This window comes from Melanaphis sacchari, unplaced genomic scaffold (genome assembly GCF_002803265.2).
Source record: "Melanaphis sacchari strain LSU unplaced genomic scaffold, SCAv2.0 Contig4_pilon_pilon, whole genome shotgun sequence".
Classification (NCBI taxonomy): domain Eukaryota; kingdom Metazoa; phylum Arthropoda; class Insecta; order Hemiptera; family Aphididae; genus Melanaphis; species Melanaphis sacchari.
This window is the reverse complement of record NW_020271335.1, coordinates 6,289,034-6,313,025: the sequence shown is the minus strand read 5'-3', so window position 1 is coordinate 6,313,025 and position 23,992 is coordinate 6,289,034. Positions and strand designations below refer to the sequence as shown.

Genomic DNA, 23,992 nt, shown 5'->3' with positions numbered 1-23,992 from the left:
GGAAGAAAAGTAAAAATGTCATACTATAATTTATAACCAAGTCTGTAGTTATATGAAAAATTCAATGTGTTACTAATTAATAGCTATTTTACGTCTTTACATAAGTATATAAATAATTAGGTATATACATATTTATTCTCATTAATCGTTTTCATTGGATAATTAAACTCATAATTCATAAATGTGTCTAAATATAATATAATATGACAAATTATACAATTTCTTGTATATTAATATATTATATCACAAAAATAAATTGAACTATACCTATTTTTTAATAAAAGGTAAAATAATGTTCGAACTTTTTTATCTTAAAACTCATTATCACGTATCTAACACCTATCAGTTATTAGGTCTATAACAGAAAATTAGCATTTTTTGACTTTTTAATATTAAAATATTAAGAAGTTTGCAAATGTATTATACCATTTTATAATATTTTATAAAAATAAACTTGGTTATAAGTACAAAATGTAAACATATGTCCAGAATTTCCAGCTATACTTATTTCTTAATAATCTTTACGTATTTCATAATTATTTTTTGTTTTGATATTCTATTTGCAGTTTGTTACATAAGTTTGGGTATACTTAATTCTAAAATTGAAAAAAAAGATGATGTATTGACGGCAAAAATAGTCCTAAGTATCAATCATATTTTCTTGTTTAAAATTGAAAAATCGTCATAGAAAATCCCTTTACAAAATATTAAACAAGCATACAGCTCAATTATAATGTCATTTACCTGCTTACATTTCAGTGGGGCGAAAGATCACTCGATATGACCCTGAATAATTTTCAGGAAACAACTAAGTTATTGGACATATTATAGGTAATATCACCATTCACAATTAAATCCTTAGAAATTTTCCAAGGTTAACACAAACCAGTTCAATACGTTACCATTAGTAGATTTAATATGAACAAACTCACGTGTTTATGATTAGTACGTTTATAGCACCGACTAAATAACGTATGATATACTATAGCAACTATTAAAAATTTGGAATCGGTGGTATAGTTTTATATATTGTATCATTGTCATATTTACAGGATAGAGCGCAAGACGTTCGAAGAAGTTTTGTTTAATCAGTCAAATTGATTGTTTTTTAAAAGTTTATATTCTATTAAAATATAAATCCACACGAGCAAAAATGGTTTTAACGCCGCCAAATCAACAACACCAACAAGCTATCAAGAATCTGTACTTTTACAAAGATCCTAAAGAAACTGAAGAAGATATTGATGCTTTGATCGACTGGTTGTCTAAACAACCGCATTTACCTAATATAACAGGTTTGTTTAACTATGTTTCTTGTAGTAAAATAAGTACTCTAATTTACTAAAAGATTCATTATTATTATCATACATTTTTTTCGTAAGGAAACATTTACTATATTATGTTTCTTATAAGAAGATTAAATTGTATTACAGTAGTATCTTGTTTATCCAAACGAGAATGAGGAAAGGGATCATTCGGATTAACGATTTGTTCGGATTACTTATGACTTAAAAAAAAGAAATAAATTTTCTTGCAATTCAAATTTTGAAATTAATCCTTATCCATACTGCAGTAATAATTCATAAAATTTGTTGTTGAAAAACACAATGAATACAATCAAAATCAATAAAATTATTATAATTATGTATAAATAGCCAGTTAATAAGTATATATACATTGCATATTATTATGAATTATGATACACGGGTGTATTAGTATTGCAATGCAGTAATTTCCAAGTCAGTTCGGATTATCGCGTCTTTTGGATTAACCTGTGTTCGGATTAACGAGACCTACTGTAGGTATTTGTGAAAGTCTATACTATTCTATTCTAAATTAAAAAATTGATTTTTTTGTGATATGTGAAAACTTAAATGATAAAAATTAAAGATAAATTAATACTTAGAAATTATTTATTAGTCACTGAATTGTGTTAATTAAATCAAAATATTTTTATTTTATTTTATATAATATTAATAAAAATATGGTTTATTTAAAATAAATCCACCATGAAATATATTTCTTATGTTTCCCTTTAAATAGTTCAAAATTGTTAATGGTAAGTCATTAATTTCAGTTTTACCATGCTAATAAAAACTCATTAATTAATAATATAATACTATTTTCATTATTTTAAATATTTAACTGTAATACGGTTATATAATAATCTAAGTGAAAAAAAAAATAATATTGATTCCCGATTATAGGTTCACTTATAACAATTATTATTAAACTATGGTAATTTAACATAAATTTAATATTTTTATTTGTATATAAATAAAATAATCATAGATATCTATATAGTTACAAGGATTTTATTCCAGTTATAAAAAATAATCATAATATTTTGAATTTACTTATCATATAGGTATACATATATATTTTTTAAATAATATCATTGAAAAAAAATACTTATTAAAATTATGCATACATGTGTAATAAACATGATGTAAAAATTAGAAATACTTTTTGTGTGGAGATTACCGTCCCAATTAATATCTAAGTAGTATATTATATTTATTTAAAAAAAAAAAGGTTTGTGTGATAATGTAGTTTCAGAATTATTATGATTTGTGTAACTCAAGAAAATTAATAGTATTTAGGGATATATTTTTGGAATATACATTTAAAATATTTGTCTGCTAAAAAGTGCTGTGAACATACAAATATATACTACTTATCTAATAATATAAAATTGTAAATATAAATCTAAATTTAAAGTAAGTCCGTTGTATGTTAATTTTTAAATTTAGATCGAGTATGGCTGAGACATTTTCTCATTGGTCGTAAAAATAATTTGCAAAGGACGAAAAAAGTTATTGAATCATACTTTACAATTCGTATAGAAGTACCAGAACTTTTCGATAACATGACTAGTGATGCTGCATGGATTCAAAAGGCTGTTAAAGTTGGGTAAGTGTATATTATCATTATTGAAAACTTATACCTTTCAACGATATTTTTCTACGTTATGGGAAATGTCAGCTATGAATTTCATATAACGAATATTGGTAAAAATGTTTATTATTAATTAATTTATATATGGTTTTATACTATAGTCGTATGTTCAAAGATAAAGATTATTAAATGTATCAGATTATGCCTTATTTTATGTGAATTATTTAACCAATTAAGTTGAATAAATAACTAAATAAATCCATTAAATATTTAGATTTCAAAAACTATGTTTTAAACATAAATACAATATTCAAATATTTTAGATTTCGGTGTTAAAATTAAATAAAATTATTATTTAATAAGTAATAAAAATAAATTCTAAACATAACACAATTATATATGACTGTCGTAAAAATAATATTCTTAAAGAAAAAAAAATAATGGTTTCCATTAAAGTAGATTTGTTTTCTTTTAAATACAAAGTAAATCACTATAAAAATAAACTTGTTTTCCCTTTTAAAGATTGGTGACCTTAATATTGTCATTAATAAGTAATATACGTTTCCTAGATAAGTTATATTGGTATAATAAATTGCAGAAATTGTTTTGGTGTCATTTACGTGTCATGAAGGCTAATACAATTTAACATAATTATTGATTTTTATAAAAAGTAAATAATTAATAAATAAAAAAATACTTATCAATAGATTTTAATTTTCTATAATATAGTAATTTTTTAAAATGATGAGCATTATAATTAATTAATTAAAGAAAAACAGTTAAACATCACCAATATAACCGTCATATAACCTTGCTTGTGGACTTATACTTTTTATTATAAACCATGAAATTCCATAATACGATCTAGGTAGGTACTTAGAAGATGATACCTGCACCCTAGGGTTAGAATATTTGTGGTTTTTTCGATTTAGTTTTCAAAATTAAAAATTTTTGTTTCTGTTGGAACCAATTTTTACCAATTCTAGTATAATTTTTTATATGTGATTAAAAATAATAAATAATATGATCAAATCCAAATAAGGTATCTGTAAGGCATATACTATTAGAATGACTTAATTATCGAAATATCGAATTATCCCTATTGATTACCTTATTGATTATCTGTAAATAAGACAGCGTATACTGTACACAGCCAACGATACAAATTATTTTGAATTTTTCGAGTGCATAGTAAAACTTTTAACTATAAGAGTATATCTCCGTTATTTTTTTTTAAAAAAAAATGTTTGATTTATAGAAAAATGTCAGTATTACCAAAATTGACACCGGAAGCTAATCGCGTACACATCATTCGGTCAATTGAAAACAATGATGGAGAATTTGATGCGATGGCTATGTGCAAAGGATCATTAAAAACGATTGATTATTTAATGCGTCGAGAACCCGTTTACGGATTAATATTTTTGCTCGATCTTAAATATTGCCAACTGTCTTATTTATTAAGCTTTACACCTACATTAACCAAAAACCTAATGCGATGCATAGACGTAAGTATAAATATTATTCAACTGTAAGTTACATAAAATTCACAATATGTATATTGCATATCTACACAAAAAACAAATATTCTATTTACGAAAAGCAGTAATCATATATAAAGTTAAAAGTGATTATATTGGGCTAAAAATCGTAAAATACAACCTATCAGGCTTCTTTTACTCAGTTATTTCAAAGAAAAAAAAATACGCAATATACATAAGAAATAAGAATAATTACAATATTGTAAATTTAACACATGTATTATGTGGTATTATATATTAAAATATAATATATATTTATATCTATAATGCAATTTATTACATATTAATAAAAATACATAATAGTCATAATACCATTTATATTACCTAAATACAGTTTAATATACCAATTGTAATTGTAATTATTAATTTATTGTAGTATAATAATTGTTAAATGTTGCGTTTTTGATTTTAGGAAGCTACGCCATTGAGAGTAAGAGGTGTTCACTACGTGAATCCACCAAAATTTGTTTCACGTTTGGTGAACTTTTTCAAACTGTTCATGCCATCTAAAATTCAAAACCGAGTAAGTACCTAATAACTAATAATAACAGTGTACTGTGTATAATGTATATATTGAACGAAATCCTATGTTTAATTTGTTATTATGTATCTTAATTGTGTTAATTATTTTGAACATTTTTGTTTAGATTGTCATTCATGAAACCTACGACTCACTTTACGAATTTATCCCCAGAGATATGTTGCCAGACGAATACGGCGGTACCGCGGGCAGTATTGAGAAATTTGAAAGTAAATTATTTGATTAGTATTTAGTACGATTTTATTACGCGGTTGAAATTTTTTTAGTACCTGTTAGATACTACACCTTGATGCCGATATCTTTAAGTGTTCACAATATCTATTAATAGGGGAGGAAATACTGCAGTAGCTTGAGACTTAAACGGTTCTGGACTTCTGGATTTTTTTTCTGTGGCCTTGAAATGATACATAGATTTTTGAAACTAATTCTCACACCAATCATAAGTGTGGTTATATAAATTGATTTTATATTTAATCATAAAAATATTACAACAGTTTTTAACGTGTTTTTTTTTTTTGACATAATAATATTTTTCCGACGTTCAAATTGCATTGTTAAGTTTGAGTATTTTACTAGTGTAAGGTTACGGAAGTTACGGTGTATATTTGACACTGTTTCGCAGCTATTATTTTAACAAAACAAACCATGCAGATTGCAGTCACCATTATTGAAACTATCATAGGTACTATTAGAAAATATAAAATTATTTATTATATTATTTTAGTATTTTGTTTCATAATGCATACTAAAAATGTTTTTTTTTTTTTTTTAAATATTAAATAATTTGACGGAAGATATCTCGGGGGTTGAAAACCTCGCTGGAGAGGAAGCTTTTTTCTCTGTCTCCCCGTGCCCATACTCATGCTGAAATTTATTCTAAGGTCCTTACATCGAATTTTGGGCCGGTTAATTACATATTTTTATGAGTTCTATACAAAACTTTCAATGATAAAATTTACTATAGTCTGTAACTTATTAAAGGTAAAAAATAATAAATATTTTAATGATAATAATTTTTTATCACAATATTATTTAAATGATTAGGATCTGAACTCGGATGATTTAGTGTATAATACTCAGTGCATAGAATAATACTGATCATATTTAACCTAATGATTAGGTAAATAAATCTAATCATTTTAGTTAAAAATAATTACAACCCAATAAAAGTGATGATGGTGTCCCTCCCTTACACGATAATTACTAGGTAATCTGTTTAACCCACAGATTAAAATATCTATTTGGTAAAATATATTTAGTTATATATTTTATAAGATATTATCTAATATAAAACAAGTACCTATACTAAAATTTCAAAAATTACAAATTCATTTCGACGAGCTTTTACAATAGCTAGGCTATACATAAACCTTGTACTCCAGGTTTAACCACCCCACTAACTTATTTAATCTTATTAAATTGTTGATTGAATTTTTTAGACGATATCATAGAGGAGTCAAAACAGGACGACGAATGGTACAGAAATATGCCAAAAGCTGATTTATCAAAACGACCAGTACAACCGAAAAAGATTGATATGGATATGAGCGGTACGTTCAAGAAATTGGATATTGATTAAACCGAAATTTATCACAGAAGACAGAAGATTATATAATGTGGTTCACAGTAGACTATAAATTATACTAACTAGAAACTTGAAGTCTTTGGTGAATAATATACATTAATTGAAACAATATGAATACGAAATAGTATAACAGTATTAATAGTATACTTATAACTTTTAATAATATAGATAGGTACATGGATAGACGCAGTATACATTATTTATAATTATACATATTTAATATATTATTTATTTATTTATACATAGAAAACATAATTATATTTTCATTTTTTATTTTGATATTTTATTTAAATGCAGTTTTTGGCCTGTAGTTAGGTAGGTACCTGTAGTATTCATCAGTAAAGTTAAACGAAAACAGTAAACTAATCGGTAGACTCAATTTTGTATTATTTGATTTAATATAATTGGTATTAGGTATATACGTAAAATAAAAATAAATATATTATTAAATGTTTCAAATATGTAATTTTATGTTTAGAAGTAAAATATAAATAAAAACTTAAATATAATTTCGTAAAATGAAAAACAATACAAATGTCAAAGATTTTTTATTTTACCTATCACAGTTCTACTTAGAAAATGAAAAACGTCTATATAGATGTATCGACATTTTTTTAAAATACATTCAAACTATTTATCCATAAATTAAAATATTATGGAATAAAATAAGTAATACCTACTCATGAATCTTGAATGGCTGACGTTCGGCGGGGTAGTGCACGGCGCAACATCATTTGAAATCGATATTCAATATTGTATGTTATTGTACATCGTCTTGAATTTTTGTCGTATGTTTTATTAATATATTTTAATAGTTAATAATTTATTAGACTAAACAGTCGCACCTCACGATAACGTCGACGTGTTTATTGCAATTTTTGGTAAGTACTTATTTATAATTCCATGAGCCATTACGAGCATCTGAGCGATTATACAGACACCACTATTATACATTGATATGGCCTCATGGTTAATGATGCGAAAACGATCGCTATGATCGAGTTTTCTCTGGTATCGCTTGAAATTATTTTTCTGTTTATTAATTCAATGATTGCGCTAAATGATCGCAGATTATATTATGATACTTTTCCTGTTTTACCAGTCGCTTTAAAATAAATAAGTACCTGTTTAAGACATTTAACTTTTAAGGGAATGAAATGCATAAGTTTTCACACCTGTCACCAATGGTGAGGGGGCCAGGGGGTATAATAAAGACATAACATAGTATAGGTAAACATAATATTATGCCTGGGTTTAGAAACCTAAGTTATAAATTATTATGACACGAATTTTAATTTATACGTACCAATAAAAAATGATGTTTTTTTGCTGATAAATAACTTATTGTTTTATTGCGATGATATTACCTATGTTGTTTTGGAATCCAACTATCGAACCACCAACTATTATTGCAGATTGAATCTGGTTTATGGTATTATAGGTACATACAGTGGCAAAAATAGGGGGGCTTGGGGGGACTTAGTCCCCCCGAAAATGTTCAGCACTTTTAAAATTTTTTTTGTTCATAAAAAATAATAAATACTGATTTTTTTATAAAAAAATACGTCTTGGTTTTTTTTTTTATTGGTTAGTAGCAACACTGAGTTATAAAGTTACCATCATTTTATTCTATGTCAGTATCAAAAAATGCGGGACTTCAGTCCCCCCAAAACAATTAAGCTTGTTGCGCCACTGGGTACATAGTACATATTTATGTATATTGTATTTATTATGCGTTCTAAGCTGTTAGCAAAGTATTAATTTAATTCATTAGTAACAATTTTAATAGATACAAATTCAACATTCAACTACGCTTTGGTTATGTTTTTTTTTGAAAATTATAAACTATACTTTGGTTAGGTTATTGGTTTACATAGTTTAATTTAAGTTATCATATAATGTAATATACGTAGGTTAATTCAGGATATAATACATATAAATATATGATCATGCAATGACTTTATATAAATATTATCCCTGTGACGTGAACAAATAAACCATATATGTAAGACAGGCTTATGAAATTTGAATACAAAATATTTTATAATTACAATTTATTTTTAAATAAAAATACAAATATAAATTTAATTATTACAACATAATATACTATATGTAGTTATAAAATATGTATACAAAACAAATCGAATGAAATTACAATACTTAGGTATGTATATATATATATATATATATATATACTATTTTGATATCGACAGTCCGATTAAATTAATGTAATTTCATCCGAGTTGGATTCTCTACCAAAAACTGGCCCTGAAAATAACACGATAACTCGGCGCCTACAAATATTAACGAAAAATTACACTTCGATAAATAGAGAAGGAATGAGAGGAAGATAGCCATAGGGAGAGGTAGAGAGATGGAGATAGAGCGATAGAGACAGAGTGAGGAGACTAGGAATTTTATTTTGTCTGTTATTTTTTTCGCTTTTTGTTTTTCTTTTCGTGTTTGTGCCACTAAGGCACAACTAACCGACTCACATCAGTTGTTGCACACGGGCCCGGACGACCAATTGCAAATGCCGCCCACCGGGTCGAACGAGAGCCCCTTGGGGCACGTGTACTCCCATCCGAGCAGCGCTCCATATTCCGTCTTGGCGCAGGATATGAATTTCTGGCACGAAAAAGGGTGCGGAAAACTGCCCATGTCCAGGCACTCGATGTACCCGTCTCCGTGTATCCGGACCTTGCCTTTGAGGGCCACCCGCTGTTCGCCGGAATCGGACGCTTGTTCCGGTTCTGAGTAGTCGGCGTACTGTTCTTGTGCGTTGTCGTTCAAGTATTGCGGCGGCGCGGATGTCGCGGCTGTTCCTAGCGGCGTGGTCCTTGACGAGCCCCTCCGCAATATGAACGTTTGCCGAGACGTGGCCGGCGGCAGGGCGGTCGTCGGCGACTGTCTCGCGACTGGCGCGAACGCGTTGTTCGTTTGGAACGGTAATCCGGGATACGGAACTGGTTGGAAGGGACCCGCCTGAAATGGAGAAGGCTGGAAAGGTGCCGGTTGGAACGGAACCGCGGGCAGCTTGACAGTTGGTGGCGGAGGTGGCTGAGGTTGTGCCGATTGCCTTAGCGGTTGTACCGGCAGTCTAGCCGGCTGTACTTCATCGAACGACGCGTCTATCGAATGTGGTGTTCGCGGTGGTTCGTAATAATCGTGGTCTTGAGTGGTTTCACGAAAAACGCTCTGTTGCGGACTGTGCGTAGAAGGTCCTGTGAGGGAAAAAATCGTTAATATCAAACAATATTTATTTTTGATTTCATGGTATCTTTACTAAAATGTGGCACCCTCAACAATTTTAGATGAGAAAGTACCTTTCCCTCCCTATTGACCACCCCACAACTCGCGACTGTTTTTTTATCGATTGCATTCGTATTGTATAGTAAATAATTAATATATAGTGCATAGTAAATAAGTATTCTCACTAAAGTCGTAATTTGAAGGCGGTGCCGTAGCGAGTGTGTGTATGGCAACTACAGCTGTATTGGCTAGGTCTTCTGCTGATCCACCGATTTTACGATCATCTCGGGTCTTCGCAAAAAAACTCGAATCATCGTTGTATGGTTGTACTGATGTACTGAAGAATTTTCGATCACTGTCTTCCAAGGTTTCTGGTGTTGTACTTGTAGTTTTTGTATTTTTCAATACTGTTGTTCTGCTCCTAAATCTCCGTTCAGGGTTTCGAGTTTTTGGTGTAGTTGACTCTTTAAAATACAATAATTAAAAGTTTTAGTCACGATAATATATTATTATACTTTATTTTAAATATATATAATTTATTAAGTTTGAAATTAATAAAAATAAATGTAAGCTACCAAGCTACCGTCAAATTAATAAACTTGGGGAAAACAGATTTCTTTAGCGTCTTAAATGTTTCAACACTTAATTATTATTAACATTCACTTAAAATAAGCGCGTTTTTTGTCTTGCGTTATATATTGAAAAATTATATAAAAAAGTATAAACCATAATTTTATCATGCAATAACCCTTAAAAGTTAAGAATTTTATTTTACAAAATAATTATTGTATTTCTGTTTACTTTCAAGCATGGCATTTCACATTTAGGCGTAAAAACATAAATTAAATTATAATGTGACTTATTGTATGTATAATGTATATTATATTTAATTTTAATTTAATCTTATTTCTTATGAAACTAAATAGGATTCAGTTTTTTTTGTAATTGGGTAAAATTATTTAGCTATATTTTTACATAATTTTTAATTACATTTAAATGAAATTCTAAAAATGTTAATTACAAACCTTCTTCGTAACTTGGAGTTGAAGTAGTTGTATATTCAGGTCTAAATTTTCTCCTTCGGTTTACTTTTAACGAGTATGATTCTGTTGATGAACTTGGAGTTGATTCCTCAGTAGTAGTAGTGGTCGTCGAACGTTGAATTGGTCTTGTAATTCTTTGGCGAGGTCTATCTCTTTGAATCTTAAAATAATATTTATAAACTTAATAATACTATAAAATAGATTTATTGTTAAGTATAATAGAAATAAGATGAGTTTGTTAGCATTTATGTTTATTAGTGGATGGGAAGCATAGGATGCAATGCAGTGGTGTAGCGGATGCTTCAACTATTCGCAACTATAAATTGTCTTTATTTTATCATGCAACTTATTTCCACCGATTTTTAATCGTCAGTATGGTTCTTGTTAAACCAAATTACATTTTCCAGTTTAGATTTAATCATGCAGCAGTCATCAATTCACCAGCGACCACAACATTTACACATTCGTAATTCATATTAATGAGGTAGTATATTAGTAGCTTTCGTGCGCCTGACCGACGATTCGCTTTAGTTGTTTTATTTTGTTATGCTAATTTCATTCATACCTCTTCTGTTGACTCAGTGGTGGTGGAAGTGGTTGGTCTGAATTTCGTTTCACTTCCTCTAAACAGCTCATTTGGTTGATCGTGATTTGTTAACTCATCGGTCAGAGTATTAAGTTCAAGAGAATCATATGCTCTAATCTTACCCCGATTTCTAGTCACATTTTTGATAGGATTTGATGTAAACTCATTTTGAGATCGTCCATCTTGCGAAGGCGTAACTCTAATAAATAATATTTTTTGTTCATTCTTCAAAAATCTTGAATTTTGTCTGCCTGATGATGGAGATCGTGGTTTACTAGTTATACTATCTTGAAATTCGCTGTTTGCTCGTACGGACCCTCTAGAAAACTTTGTTATTTTTTTAGTGATTGGTTGTATCGTTGTCATTTCAGTTGTACTGAATTTCGTAGGTTCAAAATTATCGACAGTGGTTATTTTAATTTCTTCATCATTTGTTGAAGTTTCATCGACGTTTGTAGTAGGGACATGCATTGTAATAGGAACGTATGTTGTCGTTTCATAACGGACATTATCTGCATTTTCTTCAACATTTAATAGTTCTGTTATTGCGGTTTCTTCAGTTGTAGTAGTAGTTGAGGTAGAAGAAATTGGTTTGCGGCTTCTAAAAAATCGTGACTTTTGTACTTCTGTATTATTTATCACTGGTAACTCTGTTGTTCTTTGTCTATACCTAGAAATAAATCTTCTAGTCGACAATGGTTGGTAGTCGGTGGTACTGCTAGTAGTTGATCTAAATCTATTAACTTGTCTTGTACTTAATTCTGATTGACTTTCAGTAGTTGATGTAACAAATATTTTAGTTGTGGGATTTTTACTTTCTGTACTAGTAGCTGGTCTGATAAATCTGTTACTATATTTATTCAAACGACTTTTTTTCTCGGTAGTTGATTCGACTAATTTTTCCGTCTTTGTTTCAGTCATTTTCTCTGTTGTCGTTCCACTGTTTTCTGGAGTGCTTATTAATTTTCTTAGGGTTGGTCTAAAATGTATAGGTCCTCCAAATCGACCCTTGAGTATTGATTTCTGAGTTGGTTCTTCTACTGGAACTATATTTTCCATTGTTGTAGTTAAAGTAGAAGTTAATGGAGTTGTAGTGAGTATGATTGATTGGGTTACTGGTTCAGTTTTCTTATGCTCCAATAAAAAGTTTTGAATATTTTTTACTCGAACTCTCTGTCTTTCTGTAGCAGCTTCATATATAGATGTAATAACATTAGTGACAGTCGATGTTGGAGCTTTCGTAGTACTCATAGTATCATCTATGGTTGTATCAATTGACGTAGGATCTTTGGTTGTAAGTATCATATCACTCATTTCTTCAGTAACTGATGTTGACATTTTTGAAGTTTCATTATTTTTTGCAGTAGTAAATGTGGGAACGTTTACGGCTGTTGTGATTGTTTCGGTAAATGGTTCAGTATTGAATAAGGTGGTGCTAGTTATAATTGACTCTGTTGTCATATCACTCACCTTAGTATTTTTATTTTCTCTTGGTTCTTCAATATTATCTTTTGTAGTTGTTTCGTACGATCTATCATATGGTGTTGTAGTAGTAGTTGTACTTCTTTGCCTTAATAACGAAACATACCTTAAAAAAAAACATGATAATACATATTTATAATACAAAATTAATAATATTATTTTATAATATAGTAGTACACGTTTGTTTGATGTACCTTGGCGCCTGTGAAGTAGACGATACTGCAACTGGAGTGATTTCCTCATCACTTATTTCATCTTCTTTATAAGTTGGTCTTTGCCTACGCAAAGTAACATATTTTGGACTTGTTGGTTCTTCGGGACTACTTTCTGTCGATTTAGTTCGACTAATTGTGGTATATTTAGGTAATGAATCACTTTCAGAATTTTCATCAGCAACTTCTCCTAAATCTCGATATCTGGTTCTATCAACTGTTTTATACGATGGCTTGAATCTTTCAGTAGTTATGTCAATTGGAATATCCTCTTCTTCTGATTCTTTGGTATTATCAATTACATCTTTAGAAGGCCTAAAATAAATAATGTTATTGTTCAAATACAATTAATATTATTTTCTATTTAATTAACTTTTCTTAAAACAAACCTTTGACGTCTAATTGTAACGTATTGAGGTTTGTCTTTTTTATAATCTACACTGTCATCTTTGTTGTCTAACCCTTCACTTTGGGGGCCAGGTCCATTTATATATGAGGACTGAAACCTGCATAATTATTTTTCTTTTTTAATGAACTCTAAATTTATCGATTTATTTTACAATATAATTACCTATTGGAAGGTAATTTTAAAACTTTATTGTAGAGGGATTTGCTTATTGCTGGAGTTGTAACTTCAGTTGATCCATCTTTAATATTAAGCTGTTTTTCTAATTCTGCTACTCCACCTATGCAAATATAATTATTGACAGAAACCATAATTTGAAATAAACTATGTACATTTTTAAGTAATTAATATTAAATAGGTACCCAATTTCTTAATCAAAGTAATTAATTGTTTTATTTCTTTTGGATCTTCTTCTTCTTCAAATTCGTCTTCACCGTCATCTTCCACTTCAGGGGTTTGAGTTGTTGTTGATGTGGTAGTTGTAGTAGTGGTTGTTTTTATTCCAGATTTAATTGCTTTGGGAGTAGTTGTTGTTGTAGTTGTTGTTGTTATTGGATCGGTAGTCTTCTTATCTTTACAGACAACATTTCTAGTGTAATCACAAGAATCCGATATTTTATTGAACACTAATCCCGAAGGGCATGTAAATTGATGAGCTACAATTCCTAAATTTGATGGACCACTGTCCAAACACCAAAAATACTTTTTGCATTCACGTGGATGTGGAAAGAATCCTTCATCCTTACAGGTAAAGTCTTTAAAACACAGGAATTTGTTTATTAATTATTATACATAAAATGATTATAAATATGTAAACTTTTAAATAATTTTAATCTAACCAGTTCCAGTATCAGGTGTAGTAGGTGGTTCTGGTGTAGTTGTAGACACACTTGACTTTTCTTGAGGTGCTGCTGTAGTAGTAGTTCTTGCAATTGGTCTTGGCTTTGGTCGGGATTTTGATAAGGTAGTTTTAGTTTCTTTTCCTTGACTTGGTGCTTCTTTCGAATCTCTAAAATGTATTTATAAAGAATTAAAAATATATAGCATTCTTATCATATAAATTACTAAAGTATAAATATATACTATTATGATACATACCCGAGAAGAGCTTCTTTTCCTGCTTCAATTAGAGGGTATGGTCTACTATGACAACTTCCTCTAAAGTCGTCGTTGTCAATTGACCAAAACATTATACCTCCCAAATCATTTTCATTTACGTATTTAGCCTAATTAACAATCATTATAATTAAATTATACTAGATATCAATAACGTTAACATAGACAATATTAATATTTTCTAAAAGTAATTATACCTTTAATTTAACAAATTCTTCATCATCATATCCAACCCATTGATTATCTTTGTATGCAAAAGGTCCCATTGCTTTTGGTTTTGGCTGTTCAATAGTCCAGGAATCATCTTTTTTCAAATTCCCACAAATCTATTAAAAATGAAATACATACATCCGTATTATACATGAAATTAATATTTTCTATTCCATGTACTTCCACAGTATCACTGATATTATTTTGATTATACATGACGATTGCTAACCACACAACTGATTATTTATAATTATTAATATTACAATTCATATTCCTTCAACTTTTCGTAAAATTATATTTCAATAATAATTCCAAAGATTACCGACAAAATGTATATAATTATAAATATGAAAAATAAAAATGTAATATTTATGATGATGGTCATTTTTAAGTATAATGTTCAAAATAGAGCCAATTAGTATATTAATTACTAATATAGTAATATACTAGTAATATTATAACAATAATTCAATACTATAAATAGTGTTGTATTTTTAGTAATATTATTTGAGTAAATATTTAGGAAATAATATCTATTCATAATATAAAGTTAATACTATTCATAAAAAATGTATGTATGCGTATAGTGTACAATGTAATCTATACGTGTTCAATTAATATAGGGTTAATCGATATTTTGTCTCATTTTCATGTGCTAATAATTAATATGATCGGAAAGTTAAAAAATACGGCGACCTATTTTATATGCATGTATAGGACTAGAAGGCCTCTAGATATAAAAATAATATATAATCTTAAGTTATAAATGTTTGAAATTCATATTTTAGAAATGTTTATCTTTACCTCATAGTAGGCTAAGTATCCTTTTTCTCTAGTTGCTTCTCCTTTTTCACCAGGACCATCGGATGGAGCTCCTATATCTTTACTCTCTCTATTAAAAAGTGTAAATGATCTACCGTAAGTTGGAATACCAAGAACCAGCTTTTCTTTATCAGCTCCAGAAGCAAGATAATGTTTGATTGTATGATCCTATATTTTTATAAACCATTTAATAATTATATAATAAAAGTTATTGTATAAAAAATTTGCATTTATAAAATTAAAAATAATGATTAAATTACTATATTAAGTTTTGCGTCAAAGTTATATTCTGAATCTTCTTCTAAGGGATAGAGTGGAGAATGGTGATTCACTGCAGGTTCGTACGATGAATGATAGTCGTAAGTCAGTAAATTCATAAAGTCCAAATGCCTGTTAAAAATAATAATAAAAATTCAACATAAAATAGACAAAAATAAAAAATATAAAGTAAGATTGTAAACTATGTTCTTACTTATTTAGTTCTGGAATGTCATATCCTTTATCTATGTATTCGATACCAGCTGGAACTGCCATAGTTAAAAGCAGCCTAGTTCGGCCAGTTTTTGAAGATTCTCTATTAAACTCTTCTCGCAATTCCTTTGTATTAAATAAATAAATTACATACTGCTTCATACACGAATTTAATCAAATTTAATTTAATTATTTTTACCTTTACTAAGGACGCATAGTTTTCTTTGTCACTGGGGTTACTACCATCTCTATAGGCAGGATACTCCCAATCCAAGTCGAGCCCATCAAAATTATTTTGTCTGAGAAACTTAATAACGTTTTTTACGAATTCTTTTCTTTTATCCTCGTCGTCCACTAATTTTGAGAATCTAGCGGAACCTTCATTCCACCCCCCTATCGCCAAAAGCGTTTTAAGATTTTTGTTATATGTCTTCAGCCCGTTAAATTTGGCGTAACCACCTGTTTGAGATCAATCGAATCAATACAAATACAAAACGAATATGGCGCACAGTTGAAAATATTTACCTTGTTCGATATCTTGGTACTTGTCATAAGGACGCAAGCCATTTTCCTTGTCAAGACCACCGAACGCGTATATCAAATGCGTACACAAGTACGGGTTAATGTTTTGTGGTGAAAACTTGGCCGTGCCTGGTCTGTAAACACTCCAGTTCGTGTAGTAACACACCACCTTCTTTTGTTCCGATGATTCTCGTTTTTGTATATCATCTGTAAATTGTAATGCATTACAAAATAACGTTATGTAAAAAAAAATAATTTCGTCCTTGCGATTCAAAGCACAAGCGGATATTCACTTAGGTAAGTGTTATACAATGCATAAATATTACAAAGTACAAACAAACCAAACAATCAAAATAGTAACGTGACTAGGATCTCACGCAGGAACGGTAACTGTTGCTTGCTAACAGTAGTCGCGAATCGCGATGACCTAAGCCTGTGACCTGACAGACAAGGCGGCGTTTAAAATGAATATTATTAATAACTCGTTAAATTGTTTCCGAAACTTTGTGGAAACGTCCAAAGGTATTGTTTTCGTTCGATATTACAATGGTAGACGGGCCAAGGTTATTGTAGTTTACAAAAACGTGATGCAAATAATATAGAATGCAGATCATGTCGACTTAGCTTCTCAAGGTCTTGTAGACCGTTGAACTTAAATAATTAAATGCGATTTTTCGATAATAAAAAAATAAACACACGCATACACTATTACTAAATTATATTTTGTAATGAATGTATAATAATATATTGTTTGATATAAAGAAATACTAATATTCACATAGTTATCGACTGGGTACGTATAAGGATTAAAAAATATAATATGATTCAATGATTCAAAATTGTAAAACGGAATACTTATTAGAACACAATTCATAAGCATACTATATGATATCTATAACAGTTTTGAATAAAACATGTTAGTTACTAGTCACTTACTACAATACAATAATTGATATTTTCATAAAGATGATATCGTGTTTATTTCTAAAAAGTAAATATAAAAAAAATGTTTTTGATACCTGATTATAAGTAATGTTATTAGCTTAATTTTTTTATTAATGAATAGAATTTTGTTATTTGGCAATTGTTATGAATACATTTATATTATAATTATAAAGACGAAAAGTTGTCCAGTTCGAAAAGTTTTATTTTGAGTCTATTATGTTTCCAATCTCCATCCAGTAAAAATTTTTCTCGAATGGGGAAAAATTAAAATTACTTACTTAATCAAAAATAGTAATATTAAGTAAATAGTAATTAAATAAATATTCAACATTTATTTTTTTTTATAGATGGTAAAAGTTATCCTATAGTTTGAATAGGTAGCATTGTGTTAAACGAACTAAAGTTGAGGAAAATAATTACAATAGTTGAACATAAGATTTTACAAAGATATCTGTAATTAAAAAAAAAAGTTGATAAAGGTGAGTTCAAAAAAAATGAAAGTGTGTGGGAGAGATCGAAATGAGATAGACATGTCACGTATTAACCTAATCAATAATACCATTCACAAATTTAAAGATGATAAAATCAATTGACTAGCATCTTGCGAATGTTGTTCACATGGAATAGAAATTAAAAACCTATCATATGATTATTTCAATCGATTATATACAATACGTATAATTATCTCTAGTGTACAATAGAGCTTTATTAAGTAAAAGCCATACGGTAGAATGACGCATTTATTATATACTTACGTTCGGCGTCAGATATAATAATTGACCCAAATATTAACAGCCATGGCAAAAATTGCATCTGAAACAGAAATGTACACGTTATAACGTTGGTATTAAGTACGTCAAATAAAATAATATGTACTCGTATAATTCTGTATTACAGTTATACGTATAGTATAGGTATACTTCGTAAACTGTACAAAAATCATCACCAAAAAATAATATGTTTCCACTAGTTATTCAATGAACAATATTTACGTAACATCCAACGAACGCAATAATATATAGATCACGTGTCGGTAAATCACATAGGTAACACAAGACCATGACAAGACCGTGTCTAATCTTTGCGTATGACTTTAATATTTTATAGGATAAAAATCTAAATTTGCATACTGGCGGCGCATGTGTATGCTCGCGGGCACAAACAAAACACCCATTGTGCACGTTAAGTATATATATATAAATGTATCGACGTCGCTCAAAACGATCCAAATTTGCTGAATAATATCGTTGCATTATAAGTACACCTACCTGCGTAGATATATATGTGATCGATACAAATCGCGTACACCTATTTCCTTATAATATATTATTGTCTGGTCGAGAAAAAAAAATATGTATAATGCTCGTTATTTTTACGGTGGAAGGGGCGGGCGGCAATAGCGATATGGCAGGGGGAGGGGAAATGAATCTATATGTAGGTATATAATATATAATATTATGTTATTATTATATTATAAAATATCGTTATGACGAGTCGAACAAAATTTCACCCGAAATTGTGTTTTCGTCGTATATATATTTATATCATACTATAATGTAGAATATAATCGTACAATAATAATAATATTTCGTATTTCGCAGTTCAGAAAATAATAATATTATACAGTTCACTTTAAATTGTCATTGATATGTTATATTCGAATATTTCTATTGTACCGAACTGATCCGTCTGTCACAGCCGCGGTTACATGACCGTTGTAGGTGCCAACAATATTTGAGGTGCAAAACCGTATAATCTTCTGGACAATAAGTCTGTTCCGACAGCAGAGAAGGCGTGGCGGTAAATACCCATTATCACGACGTCAAAAAAAAAAAAAAAAATGTAGATTACCTATTATACCGAAACACAAATCTACGGTGGATTTTTTATAATTTAATAATTATATTTTTTTTTCTTGTTAAATGATCGCATTAAATGCGTCTTGTTGTCACAGTGTGTTTTTAGTCAAAATAATATTTAGTTTTTCTCACTTTTGTATAATATAGGTAGTCTTGTAAATAAATAAATAAATAAATAAATAGTGAAAGTCGAAGTCATTGCAGGTTTTTTCTTCTCTCGTTAAGAAACTGTACCGGGATATCAATGACTTTCTTCCTACCCTTGCTCGGACAATCCTTTATCCTTATACCGCTCATAGATACATATATATATATATATATATAGATATATATGGTATGTATACGAAATGGGGTAATTAGTATTTAAATTATACCTACGACGTGCGCAGAACGCGTAAACGCATCTCTGACAATTGCGTACAATCTGTACACTAAACATTGGTAGTGTAGATGACCGCAAGTACGTTACGAATTTATTATCAGTACAAAATGACGTGTTCAACAATCCCGTGCAGGTATATATAAATTATATGCCGACTGTCGAGGCCTAACCGACGATTTCGTGTGGTCTTCGTACACGCGCAAAGTGTACCAAAGTGGGTAGATACATGCCCGTTTAACCAGTTGAATACAAATTAGCCCGTGTACGTGTGATCTGACTGCGTATATATATATATATATCTGCGTATTATATTATTATAATTTATAATATTTATATTGCTCTCTTACGTGGGCCTCCTAAACTATTGTTCTCAGTGTAGTATAATGTTACGATATATACCTATTACCTACTATGTTATGCGTAGTATGGTTTCACTAGATTAATCTGATTCTCACGCGCGAGATTTGATGATACGTTTTATTAAAATTATGTACTTTTAGATTTATTTCTCAGTTTCACGCGGCGATATTGCCAAGACACTAACAATATAATTAGTTTTGACAATATTATACAATACCTATAAATACGCCGTACGTGGTATTATTATTTGTGTAACCGCAAGTATACCTACAGATGTAACTTTAGCAGTGTATAATGCTACTTTACGTGGTACTCAATTTAAAATGCTGTAATCAAAGTGTTTTGTTCGAATTACACGCTACACAATATTATACTGCAGTAAAATAATAAAATGTAAAATGTATCACGCGGATAATATCATAATTTTATTATTAAAATTTGTGGTACCAGTTTTGTTCTCACGTTAAAAACTAGCTAAACTGCGAGCACGCATAAAAAACTATCTTTGTGGAAAAATGGCGAGAGGAAGTGAAACGAAAGTCTGTAATCATATTTTCCAAAACGTTACGACAACGGATATTTTTAGAAACTTATATTGTATTCGGGTAAAATAATTTTAATAGAAGTCAACAAACACGCAGGTGAGAAATCATTGGTGTACCTATCTACACAAGACAAATTTAAAATTTTTTAGAAAATATAATAATATATGACAACTCTCATGGATTATTGTAAAAATGAACTGCGTTTGAAAGTTTTAAATGTTCCCTTGTATTTTGTGTATACATATTTGAATCAACATTGTTGAAACGTAAGCGTATCATTATTATTTAATACGGAATAAATGTTTTTATTTTTAACTCACAAAAAATTGAAATTTTATGTTATAAGAGTTACGGTCACCAAATGGTATTATGTTTTTATGAACTTCAGTGTTATTTTATACAGAATAAAAGAGAAATCATCGTACCTGCGTATTTATAATTCATATTTTGGATTTTGCTGAGATTGTAAACCTGCATGAGTCAAACAAGTCCACTGGTTATTACTTATTAGTTTTTATAATATTACAATTCTTGTAGAAAATCCAATTTAGTTATAAACGCATAATCAAGTTATAATGTTACATAATTGTACGTAAGTATAGAAAAATGTTCTAAATAATATTATATTGAAAAATCTCAACATAGAGATTGCTGCACAATATGCAACTAACATTATTTATGAAATTATTATTGCTCTTTAGTCATGTATATTATAAGCATCAAGTTATTATGCATGAACATCGTTTTGCGCACGTTCGTCGTAAAATATACTTCAGGGTCTGCAACGATCAGTGATGAAAAGCAAAAAACTATAATATACAAGTTGATTCGCTAATTTATAACGTACGCGCATACGTAATAAGACTTAGAACTAAAATAAGAACCTATACTTATATTATTTTTTCGCTCTTTAAAAACTGCGCCTCGCGGGTGGTGGTGGATCGTTCATTCCAATGTCCTTGGTGAGATTTACGGAAACTGATCCAACGTGAATTACAAATCGTTTACTATTACATGAATTGTAAATGAGCGCGCGATGTATATAGACTCGTCCATAGATGTATGTATTTAGTATATTTTATGTACAAATATATATAAACGTCATGTAGTTGAGTAAGATTGTCTTTTGAAAACTATTATGAAACAAAAAAAAATAAATATCACCTCTCAAATTTTATTATTAATTTCCCTATGTACAGTAGGAACCTACCATTATTAATTGGTCAGTTGTTGTCGGTTTTTTTTACAGACTGTGTGGTAATTGTATATTTGTATTAAATTGTATGTATATATATTTATTTATACAGTGTCGACGACGTGACAGAAGGAAGACGCATTGGACACGCATAACACTCTTTATAAGTGCATTGAATCACTTCGAAATCACCTCTAGAGACAGGATGGATTACAAATTAACATTATATAATGGCAATTGTGTCAGGAAGTTAATTTTGATTTGTAGCGCGTAGGTAATGCTGAGCTGGAATTTGCGTTGCCTAGTCATATATATTTTAAGCGCTGAATTTCAACAGAAACTATACGCTGTATACATTTAACGATCGCATAAATATAAATTATGATTACTGTAATAATCGTGATTATTGCCATTTGTAATATAGCAGGCTTGGGGTTATTTTTAGTTTTTAATCTAGAAGTTCATCGCTTCTCGGCCTATCGGCTAAGATCAAAGTGTAAAAAAATCTAGAAGTTGCCAGCAATAGTATCTTCTATATTATTATTATCAGTTTATTAACAGGTACAATATACGCATTTAAAACAAATATGGTTGAAGTTTTTTCGTGTAAATTGAAAAAATTGCACAACACATTACACATTTTTGTTAAGAAAAAATCCATGTATAGATTTCAAATTTGAACAGAATAATTAATATTTTACATATTATATGGTATTATATTTTTAATAATTTGTGGTGTCGATTATAACTTTAAGAACGCATACCCGCCTGTAAATATATACATTCCCTGTCATTCTAAATTTTGTTCATTATTTATTTTTAATGACAATCAATTACAACAATGGAGTATAACCATTAACCTATAAATATTCATTTTGATCGCATAAAAGCTTTAAATGCTTTATCATTTTTATTAAAATTTTCATGTTTTTAAACAATAAAATTATCTATATATAGATTATTATAAAATACAATGCCTATATATTACACGCTTACACATTATTTTACTCAATTTGTTTATATATATAGTATTATATACATAAACTATCATTAGTAAATTCTTATCATAAAAGATTGTCCTTGAATAATCGTTAGAATATTTTAATCATGCCACTTACTCATTTTTTTAATTATTTCTATAAATCGATTAAATGTGTGTAACTATTTAAAATTATTCATTTATTACTCATATAATGCAAAATTAAACACAGTAAGATATTTAAAAAAAAATACAACAAAAGAATCGATTCATGAATTTATAGGTACTAAATTAGTTTTGTTTTTGTAAAGCTGGTCTGCAGTATGCTGTCGATATTGCTATGATGAGAGTTATGAATTATGGTGAATATCTATAGTCTTATCGTTGAGAATATTATTAGATATATACATTAATTCCTAATGTAAGTACATAATATTTTTTTATTATTATACTATATTATTTTATAGATCCAGTCAAATGACAAATACTTTGAGTTAATAATACTGGAATTTGATATGTATAATTCAGTATAATTTGATATTTCTCCCATATATCAATGCTATCAGAAATTGTAATAAGGATACAGTACATAATTTTATGATTTTTATTACTAAGAAAATTGTGAAACAAAAAAAAAAAAAAAAAATAGAAATCTTTTAAGATAATAACTTTTAATGTTTTTAATTTAAAAATGTTATTATTCTCATGAATTGATCACAAAATTAACAGAGCCTACCTTTAAGTGTCAATATTGCGGTATACCAGTTGTGAAACTGTTAGAAAACACTGGTTTTAGAGGAATTGATAATTGATACTATTACACTATTAAACTTACACTGGCTTTCTGTATTATCTAGCCTCTTACAACTACTAAACAATGGTGATTTCAAAATAATTGATTTTTGGCGTTATTCGAACTTGAAGATGAATTTCAACAGGAAATGTTTTTTGCACGTTTTACTCTTCCTCGATAATGAAACACTGTTGCGATTAACGAGCTTATTGTGCGAACGACGAATGCACCTACGTGCATATACGTA

At 29.0% G+C, this 23,992-nt stretch overlaps 2 protein-coding genes across 2 annotated transcripts in view; one reads left to right on the top strand and one right to left on the bottom strand.

The window, feature by feature from the left end:
* The first annotated feature begins 963 nt into the window (after positions 1-963).
* On the top strand, positions 964-6,749 carry LOC112599032 (alpha-tocopherol transfer protein-like). Its single transcript, XM_025345736.1, has 6 exons — positions 964-1,295; positions 2,754-2,913; positions 4,157-4,406; positions 4,852-4,962; positions 5,087-5,189; positions 6,420-6,749. The coding sequence occupies exons 1-6, from the start codon at positions 1,154-1,156 to the stop codon at positions 6,557-6,559; spliced, it is 906 nt and encodes a 301-aa protein (XP_025201521.1). The 5' UTR covers positions 964-1,153; the 3' UTR covers positions 6,560-6,749.
* A 1,974-nt stretch (positions 6,750-8,723) lies between these two features.
* The window catches only part of LOC112599198 (mucin-5AC-like), a 38,753-nt gene continuing 23,484 nt past the window's right edge, over positions 8,724-23,992 (bottom strand). The window contains exons 2-18 of the mRNA XM_025346011.1: positions 18,388-18,445; positions 16,691-16,894; positions 16,365-16,624; positions 16,167-16,291; positions 15,955-16,084; positions 15,677-15,862; positions 14,860-14,988; positions 14,645-14,772; positions 14,386-14,555; positions 13,909-14,301; positions 13,712-13,826; positions 13,530-13,646; positions 13,123-13,455; positions 11,426-13,034; positions 10,843-11,020; positions 10,003-10,281; positions 8,724-9,789 (exon numbers count right to left, since the gene is read on the bottom strand). Of these exons, the coding sequence (XP_025201796.1) occupies positions 9,062-9,789; positions 10,003-10,281; positions 10,843-11,020; positions 11,426-13,034; positions 13,123-13,455; positions 13,530-13,646; positions 13,712-13,826; positions 13,909-14,301; positions 14,386-14,555; positions 14,645-14,772; positions 14,860-14,988; positions 15,677-15,862; positions 15,955-16,084; positions 16,167-16,291; positions 16,365-16,624; positions 16,691-16,894; positions 18,388-18,445 (5,142 nt within the window). The 3' untranslated portion in view covers positions 8,724-9,061. The remainder of the gene's footprint in view (positions 9,790-10,002; positions 10,282-10,842; positions 11,021-11,425; positions 13,035-13,122; positions 13,456-13,529; positions 13,647-13,711; positions 13,827-13,908; positions 14,302-14,385; positions 14,556-14,644; positions 14,773-14,859; positions 14,989-15,676; positions 15,863-15,954; positions 16,085-16,166; positions 16,292-16,364; positions 16,625-16,690; positions 16,895-18,387; positions 18,446-23,992) is intronic.

What these genes read in the sequence shown, in the direction of transcription:
- LOC112599032 (XM_025345736.1), top strand. Translation starts at nt 1,154, where the DNA reads ATGGTTTTAACGCCGCCAAATCAACAACACCAACAAGCTATCAAGAAT. An exon ending in GCATTTACCTAATATAACAG is followed by an intron (nt 1,296 to 2,753) that starts GTTTGTTTAACT and finishes TTTTAAATTTAG; the next exon opens with ATCGAGTATGGCTGAGACAT. An exon ending in CAGTATTGAGAAATTTGAAA is followed by an intron (nt 5,190 to 6,419) that starts GTAAATTATTTG and finishes TGAATTTTTTAG; the next exon opens with ACGATATCATAGAGGAGTCA.